This window comes from Peromyscus californicus, unplaced genomic scaffold (genome assembly GCF_007827085.1).
Source record: "Peromyscus californicus insignis strain IS unplaced genomic scaffold, ASM782708v3 Scaffold_9__1_contigs__length_137607984, whole genome shotgun sequence".
NCBI lineage: Eukaryota > Metazoa > Chordata > Mammalia > Rodentia > Cricetidae > Peromyscus > Peromyscus californicus.
Genome location: NW_026294617.1, coordinates 123,550,607 through 123,559,846, shown reverse-complemented (window position 1 = coordinate 123,559,846; position 9,240 = coordinate 123,550,607). Strand labels below are relative to the sequence as shown.

Here is a 9,240-nt window from a genome sequence, read left to right as displayed (position 1 = left end):
GAAATGTGAGTGGTTCTGAGACGCAAATTCAAATTTTACCTCACACCCCTGAGACAGCTCAGCTAGGCCATAAATCTATATTTAAGGAGATCTTCATCTCTTGCCATTAGCACAAATCTTTACTGAACAGCTTCCACGGACCAAGCCTCATAGTGCCTTCATCACTTGTTCAAAAATGAGAGATCTCTCATGTAGACAAAGTGCTTGAGAGGGGTGTGACAGGAAACGCCCACTGGGTAGCTGTTGAGAAACATTGCATTGTAACACAGTAATAATGCAAGACGGCATCCCGGAAATAAATTTATTTAAGGAAACATGCACCACATTTCCTCACTTGACAGAGGTAAATCCCCGCCACGTGGAGCCGACTCACGAAACAGGTGGCCGCTCCCAGTTTAGCACCACTCGTCTTGTGTGTGCGGGCCGGGGAGAGCTCACCTGAGGAGGCATCCAGATGTTTCGTCCCACTGACTGTGCTAACGGACACTGCATAGCACGCCCAAGAAGCAAGTTCCCGGGGCAACCAGCCGAGATCTGAGTTCTCTAGACATCTTTCTGCTAATGTCTGAGTGTGAGCCTTGCATGGCTTACCAGTGCTCCAGCTTCAAGCCCTAACTTGGTATTGAAACCAAATATATTTCTGTGCTGACCACAAATTAACAAATGTCTTCAAATCCAAGGATCACATTTTTTTTTTTTTTTTTTGGTTTTTCGAGACAGGGTTTCTCTGTGTAGCTTTGCGCCTCTCCTGGAACTCACTTGGTAGTCCAGGCTGGCCTCGAACTCACAGAGATCCGCCTGGCTCTGCCTCCCAAGTGCTGGAATTAAAGGCGTGCGCCACCACCGCCCGGCAAGGATCACATTTTAAAGCAAATCTTTTTCTAGCAATAAACATTTATCTTCACCTGGCTTTAAATATTGCTTACACACTCTGAAATGGTAATATTGTTTCTATCCCAATGTTATGATGTCACAAATGAGCAAACTGTTGACGAACTTCATTATCATACTTCTATTACATTAATTACCAGGAGGAACCTATCCTCTACCCTCCATGTTTATAAAAAGTAACTTGGAATGTCACTTCGTGTCAGCAGCTGACAGACAACCCTCCTCCTTCTGGATCCACAATTCAGTAAGAATCTTGTAGTGAGCCTCTGCTCCCTCTGGGGTCTCTCTGCACTACCACAGAAGAAAGAGGTCCGGACTTGATTGACATTAGCAGAAGGGATTCAGTCAATGAGAATCAAGTGGTCATCACTTCCTCTCCTGCAACAGAAAAGGGGTGAAGAAAAACGAGAGCAATGACTTAAGAATTTTTGTTTGGGTAGCCCTGTGTTGTTATTGTTGTTTTAGACAGGGTCTTATGGAGTTCGGGCTAGCCTCAAACTGTGTAGCCTAGGATAACCTTGATTTCCTGGTCCTTCTGCCTCCCTCCCAGAATACATGCATTGCTATGCTTGACATTTACATTTTAACTTTATTACTTATATTGTAGTGGTGGGAATCAGACTGAGGGCCTTACCTAGGCTAGGCAAGTGTTCTACACTGAGCTATATCCCCAGCAGGACTTCCCAAAATCTTTACAAAGAGACTGGGATGCTTTACATTCTAGACACACACAGCTTATATGAGCAAAATGTGAAAAAGGAAGAAAACTGATGAATGGAAATGTGCATGCTCTGAGGCTTTAGACACTTCTGGAAACAACCTGTGAGCAGCCATCATCTCTGAGGACTCTGCTTTAATGAAGCCTTATTGATGGCTCCAAGGGCCAGGCACTCCTTCATAGTAGAGAACATTTGACAACTGGTATCTGCTCAAGCAGGCCTTTCTCTCCAATAAGCCACATCATGTGAGGCCCGGGAAGAGGACTCTGAGGCCATCAGGCTCATCCTGACAGTATTGCAGCCAGTAAATGGTTCAGAAAGGTGTGGGACATATACATCTGGGTACAACTTTGCGGGTAGTTCTAGAAATGTTTCACTGAGAAGGGAAGACCACCCTGAATGTGGATAGTCCTATTTCATGGGCTGGGGTCTTGGGGTGAATAAAATGGGAGAAGAAGGTCAACTGAGCACCAGCATTCATCTCCTCCTGCTTCTTAGCTGTGTGTGCAATGTGACCAATTACCGCGTGCTCTGGTCACCAAGCTTTATATGTTCAGACCCTGACCTGAAGTAAATCCTTCTTTCCTTAGGTTGTTCCTCACAGGAATTTTACCACAGAAGCAAGGAAAGTCACTAATATAATAACTACATGACAACAAGACCACCCCAAGAGACCTGCCTTAGCCTTCCCATTTCTTAGGAGGCACTTGCCAACTAAGAAAATTCATTCTCCTGTGTCCTGGCATCTACAGCAACAATTTGATGCTCTGAGAAGATGAAATGCAATTTTGAAATCTGTGGTGGTATTTTACTTGTACTGAAATGTGATTTTAATTGTATGTAGTTAATAAAGTTGTCTGGGGGTCAGAGCTATTAGAGCCATAGCAAGTGCATGGCGGCGGTGGCACACGCCTTTAAGGACCTGGAGGGCGGTACATTCAGGCAGTGACGAGGCAGTCACATGTTTGGGTTTACAACCAATGAAAAGGCAGAACAGCTAGAATATATAAAGACACACACAGGAAGTAGGTCCCCTTTTCGGAGAGCTCTCTTGGCTGAAGAGGATCCCTGAATCAGGAAGGGTGAGGCTCTTAGCTCTGACCTCTTGGCTTTCTTCTCTGAATCGGCTCTGTGTTTCTTATTTAATAAGACCGTTGGTTACATCTACAGAAATCATCTCAGAAGACCTCATTTTTTGTTTACCAGACATTCTTTGAATGTGCTCAGTGACCTCACTGCAAGCCTCAAGATAATAGAAACACACATCATGTGAGCTTAAGTAGTCATGGTCTCCCTTCTTCCCTTAGGAATTTGAATTATAGAATCCTCCTCAAAAAACATGGGTAAGATATACCCTTAAAATTTCTACCCCCAGCCCAGGTGAAGACAGAGATGGGTGCTCTTAAGAAAACCATCCCCATCTGACCTCCATCCTGGTCCCCACACAACTGTGTAGCACGCTCTGGTCACTGAGATTCATGTACTTTCTCTCAGAATCCCAATGGCTAGCAAAGCCCAGCTGAGCACAGAAGAGCTACTGATGCATGCTTTTAACCAAGAACACTGTGGTGGTTTGAAAGAGAATGTCCGCCATAGGCTCATGCATTTGAACACTTAATCCCCAGTTGGTGGAGCTGTTTGGAAAGGATTAGGGGGTGTGGCCTTGTTGGAGTGTTTCACTTAGAGTGGGTTTTGAGGTTTCAAAAGCCCATGCCATTCCCAGTTCTCTCTCTCTGCCCTGTGTTTGTGGATCAGGATGTGAGCTCTCAGCTACTGTTCCAGTGCCATGCCTGCTGCCACCCTGCTCCCCACCATGACGGCCATGGCTTCAACCTCTGAAACTGTACACTCTAATAAACTCTTTTTCTCTCTGTTGCCTTGGTCAAGGTGTTTTGTCACAGCAATAGAGAATTCTCTCTGCCCTGTGTTTGTGGATCAGAATGTGAGCTCTCAGCTACTGTTCCAGTGCCATGCCTGCTGCCACCCTGCTCCCCACCATGACGGCCATGGCTTCAACCTCTGAAACTGTACACTCTAATAAACTCTTTTTCTCTCTGTTGCCTTGGTCAAGGTGTTTTGTCACAGCAATAGAGAATTAACTAGGAGAGACCCCAACAGCTTCCCCCATCAGGTCCCCATCTGCCCAAGGAGTCCACCTCCAAACTTTAAGACCTCTTCCTTTGGCCCTTAGGAGGCCAGCGTCTTGACTTGGGTACAGTTGATCTCATGAGGCTCTCATAGGTCCCTAAGAGTTTCAATTATGTCATGGAGCTTTCTGCACAAACCTTGTTGTATAGAACATTGTTTTACAAAAAAAAAAAAAAAAAAAGTCTTTCTCAAACAGATTTGTGTGGGGGAGGAAGAAAAGAAAACCAACTATTTCCCACCACAAGCTTCCTTGAGAGTGCAATGTAACTTTGGAGTGACTTTCTTCCGGTCATAGACACAACACTGACCTCCTCAGACAGCAGACACAGGACAGCGAGGCTGGTGGCTCTTTCGGGTACCCGTCTTTGCTACTGCGTTCCTTCAGGAATTTCTGCAGATCCGTTTCAGGAAACCCATTTTGCTGGTATTTCTTTTGAAAAGCACAAATGCTGTTACCTCCTTCCCAGAGCATGAGAAATTGTTCCCTTTGTCAACAAGGCAAACCCACCTTCATGAAATGAAACTCCTGCAGTGCTAGTTCAGATCCAAGAAGGACTTTGAGCAAGGATGGCTCAGGCTGTCAGTCCTAGAACAGCTGAGCCAGGGAGGCCGTGGGAATGGGATAGTGGAAAGGAAAGCTCCAGAAAGCACTCCAGGGGAGCAGGGAGAAGAGGTGTGTTGAAAAGAAGAATGAAAGCAATAGTCGGACCCAGAAAGCTGGAGTGTTAGTAATGAGACCAGCAGACAAATTTCATTCTCCACACTGCCCACCCAGAATCTGATGGGGATATGGGGATATGACCCCCATTCTCTGCGCACATGGAAAGTGACCACAGAGTGGGACGGGTAGATTTTTCTCAACAGACAAAAAACCCCTAGCTTCCAGTCATGCTTAGTAAGGTCATCCAGCTCAACACTGATACCTGCCCCACATAAGGCCACTATCATGTCAAAGATAGGAATTTTCATGGGCAAGAGCCTGCAATTTTGTCCCAAGACACCCTGGGGCAGGGGTCAACTACCACGTACACTCTGACTCCAGTCCCCACCCACTGATGACTGACCAGCTTTCTTTTGAGTTGGTATGGGAAGGGCTGAGCGGAGGGCAGCACCCTGTGTGGCTTAGGCACTGGCCCTGAAGAGTTTTCCTAGCACAACCATCTGCTGTGGAGACAACAGCTCCTAAGACAGTGAGCTTCCTTAGAGCTATAAATCAACCACACAGGCCCTGTCTGAAAGGGTGTGGGGTGCACCATGGCTTAGGAAAGCTGGAACCTTCGCTTTCTTTACCTTAACGAAGTGTGCACTACAAGTGTTCCTATCACTAGGCTTGAGGCACGTCACCGGCTACCCAGTCGTCAGGGTGGCCATCACCTCCCACCACCGGTATTTACCCTAAAACCTGAGTCCCAGGCAGCCATGCAGGCTGGAGCATCTGTCTGTGCCAACAACAGCCGTCTGGTTGTTGAGTTCACCACACTCAGCTTTTCTTCCTTCCTCTCTTTTTCCCAGCATGCCTCCAAACCAAACCACCTTGTTCGGGGTACCAAGTAAAACGTTAAGTGCTGTGCTGGCCAGCTTTTGTCAACTTGACACAAACTAGGGTCATCTGAGAGGAGGGACTCTCGACTGAGAAGACGCCTCCATACGACTGGACTGTAGGCAAGCCTGTAGGGCATTTGCTTAGTTAGTGATTGATGGGGGAGGGTCCAGCCATTGTGGGAGGTACCACCAGGGCTGGTGGTCCCGGATTCTATAAGAAAGCTGGCTGAGGAAGCCATGGTGAGCAAGACAGTAATCAGCACTCCCCTCCCCCATGGCCTCTGCATCAGCTCCTGCCTCCAGGATCCTGCCCTGACTTCCTTCAGTGCTGGAATAAGATGTGGAAGTGTAAGCCAGATAAAATAAACTCTTTCTTCCCCAACTTGCTTTTGGTCATGGTATTTCATCACAGCAACAGAAACCATAAGACAAGTATATATTTAAAATTAGTCATCAGAACAAAAAAGGTTTATTTTCTAAATTTTTAAAAACCTGACTAAAATTATCTTTCAATAAGATTACAACCTTTTCTCTGTTCCAACCCATACAGCATTTACGGTGCTTTGGGGCAGCAAATCCCGACCGTGACTTACCTTAATGGTGTGATAAGAGTCGGTGATGAGGGCAATGAAAAGGCTGAGGACCATGTATATGAAGAGGCTGATGAAGGAGTACAGGTAGAGGCGGCTGAACAGCCACACCAGGACGCTCTTCTGCTGGATCTGAGCGAAGGTGGCGAACATGTCGTCACCGTTGACCAGAGAGAACAGGCATTCAGCTACTATGTTCAGGTTTTCAAACTGCAGGGCAAAGACAAGGGTGCTCCTGAGTGTCGGCACGGCGCCGTGGGGAGCAGGGAGCTGCCGGTGGCTGGGTTCGTCCCTGGTAGAACTGTGATGTCTGGATCTTACAGCCAGCTACATATGGAAGTGCTTAAGACAACACAGGACCAAAGGGCCATAGCCTAAGGCTAAGTGGCCAGAGCCTTCCCAACCACACGAGAAACACTTTTCCACGAACTCCCCACTCCAAAAAGTGGACAGGCCACAGCCAGGATAGACAAGGCCCCGTGGCAGAGCTGGGGTGGGCCATACAAGATCAGTGACGTTCTGAACTAGTTCTCAGTAAGCAGAGGAAAAGGTTGTCTTCAGTGACAATGGGGAACTGTGGTGCTGAGACACAGCAATGCCTGAGCAAAGACATCTGTGCCGAATTGCACAGGGCCTCAGTGAGACAGGCTTACGTCAGCCTCAATCCAGCTCACAAGCAGACTTGAGTGAAGGCCATCTGAGCCATGGGAGTGATGTGATTTGATGCATGCTTATTTAAAAACTGATGGCCGGTGGGAGATCTCCCAGAAGAGGAGCAGCCCAAGGGCAGGTGCCAGTCAAAGGTGACATTAGGAGTCCAAGTGAGGCAAAGAGTCCTAACCAGGAAAAAGGGACTCTGGAGAAAGTATACCTGCAGGAATCATGTGATGGTTAATATTGATTGTCGACTTGACAGGGTCAAGATCACCTAGGAGACACACCTCCGATAAGTCTCTGAGGAGTTTCCAGACTAGTGGGAAGATTCATCCTTTATACAGGTGGCAACATTTTTATATATATATATGTATGTGTGTGTGTATAATTCATATTATAATATTTTATCATAATTATAATCAATATAATATAATAATTCATATTATATATTCCCAGGGCCGAGTAAAAAGGAGAAAGTGAGCTGAGCACCCGTATTCATCTTCTCCTGCTTCCTGACTTCAAATGCAATGTGACCAGCCACCTCATGGTCTCACCACCACGACTTCCCCACCATGATGAAATACGCCCTCAAACTGTAAGCCAAATCAAACCCTTCCTTTAGTTTCTTTTGTTAACTATTTTGTCACCACAACAAGAAACTACCATTCGCAGGCTTTTAACAGACAGTTTTAGACACGGTACATCTGAGGTACCAGGCGGGAACTCGGACATTAGGTGGTCCAGCTGAGGTATGCACACGGAGCTTAAGCACTGATCCACTAACACAGAGTAGCACCAGAATCCACAGCCAGTCATCAAACTTCTGCCCCTCCACTAAAACAAACTGCATGCTATTAACAAACATGTCCCAGGGGCCAGGGGTTTAAACAGTAGATGAATATGAAAAACTCATGGAGTAATAATGACTTAACAAGCAAAAGACAGTATGGTTTTCAGAAATACATGAGACAGGTTACTGTGAAATTTTCAGTCAAATTCTGACATTAGAGGTCAGGGTCTCTGTTAATAACCAATATTAACTGAGCACTGGGAACACCCAAGGCCTCAATAAACATCTGGGATGTCTCCACATGGGGGAGGAGGGACATGCTGTCACTTTACAGGTGACAGCATGAACCTCCCATCACCCTATCCAAGAAAAGGGCTCTCCTTCCAAATTCTTCTATTTCTGTAATTGGTTCCAACCTCCAACCAAAAGAAACATCTGTACCGAAGCGATGGAGCACGTTCCACTTTGTGCCTCTTGGCCGGCCTTCCCGACTCCTGGGTCCTCTGGAGCCTGTGTGCTTTATGGTGGAATCATCCTCCCTCTTCCACTCTGACGTCAGTGCTAACATTGACTTGATACAGAAATTTTAGGGAAGGCTTTTGCGTGCCAGTCTCTTTCCCCTGCAATCCAGACGAAAAAGAACAAACAAACAAAACGCCCCAATCTCATAGAGATGGCTTTTAAAGCTGTTTCTCTTGCTTATGGCCATGAAAGCTGAAAACATGAGCACAGACGGTCCCAATGAGTCCTTATTCTGTGTCGCCTCCTGGCTCCTGCCTGTCAGTACCAACACCCAAGCTTAGCTCCCCCCACAGCACATTTCCCTGGTGGAATTCCGTCTCTTCATCTCATACATTCCTCCTTCCTCTCTGCGTCAAACAACGTCAGCACTCAAGGGCCAACCCAAAGTCTGCTTGGGGACAGAAAGCTCCGTCAGTTTCAGCCCCCGCTCCACTGTCACAAGAACTACAGAGAACATGGAGGGCTGTCTTCTAACTGCTCTGAAACGCATTTCCATACCTCAGTTGGAGAGCAAACACTACATCTTATACATGTTGTCCTACACACACTACCGGTATAAACACAACGCCCATCTCAACATGAATGTACTCATAACCAGTGTATCTCTCCCTCAGTGCACAAATAAGACCTATCCCAACCCACCAAGTTAAAGCAAAAACCCAACAAGTAACTAGTGTACTGGGTCATTTTTCTACCACAAGGACAGATTATAACCAAAGTCACATTCAGTGGCCAGATTCCAAACACACAAGCTTTTATAAAAGCAGCCACAGTCAGGTACTGAAGTGTCTCTAGTTAGATGGCACATTGGCTACCTCCTAAGAATGGCAAGCCCCCATGTCTAGCTGCTTTTCTTGTCACTGTGAACAAATGCCTGGCAAAGAGGGAGGATTATCTTGCTCATGGCTTGGGGAAGGGGGATATACAATCCATCATGGCAGGAAGGCAGGGCAGTGAGAGCCTACAGCAACTGCTTGCTCACATCTCAGCAGGACAACCAACAGTCAGGGCGCTCCCCTGGTTCTTTTTTCCCCCTTTTTATTCATTCTTGGCTCTGAGCCCTTACAATGGTGCCACTCACATTCAGGATTAGCCCTCCCTCCTCTGCTGGAACTTTCTGGAAATGCCCAAATGTTTATGCCTAGAGGTGTGTCTCTGAGGTGATTCTCAGTCTAGGCAGGTTGATCAGGCAGATTAACCTGGAAGGCAGGTCAGCTGCCTCTCAGAAGCAAACCTGCTGGGCATCTGACACACTCCAGGCCCCAGGGTGGGCACTGAAGAGGAATGAGCCACAATCTCTGCCTTCCAAGAACTCAGTCCTGACAGAGCTGTGTGTGTGTGGACAGTAAACAGCCAATAGGTATTTCCATTAGAAGTCCTGGTG

At 46.8% G+C, this 9,240-nt stretch overlaps 1 protein-coding gene across 1 annotated transcript in view; it reads right to left on the bottom strand.

Moving 5' to 3' along the window:
• Nucleotides 1–334: 334 nt before the first annotated feature.
• Mcoln2 (mucolipin TRP cation channel 2) overlaps nucleotides 335–9,240 on the bottom strand; it is a 55,915-nt gene continuing 47,009 nt past the window's right edge. Inside the window, exons 12-14 of the mRNA XM_052730886.1 lie at nucleotides 5,894–6,100; nucleotides 4,067–4,188; nucleotides 335–1,269 (exon numbers count right to left, since the gene is read on the bottom strand). Coding sequence (XP_052586846.1) covers nucleotides 1,233–1,269; nucleotides 4,067–4,188; nucleotides 5,894–6,100 — 366 coding nt within the window. The 3' untranslated portion in view covers nucleotides 335–1,232. The remainder of the gene's footprint in view (nucleotides 1,270–4,066; nucleotides 4,189–5,893; nucleotides 6,101–9,240) is intronic.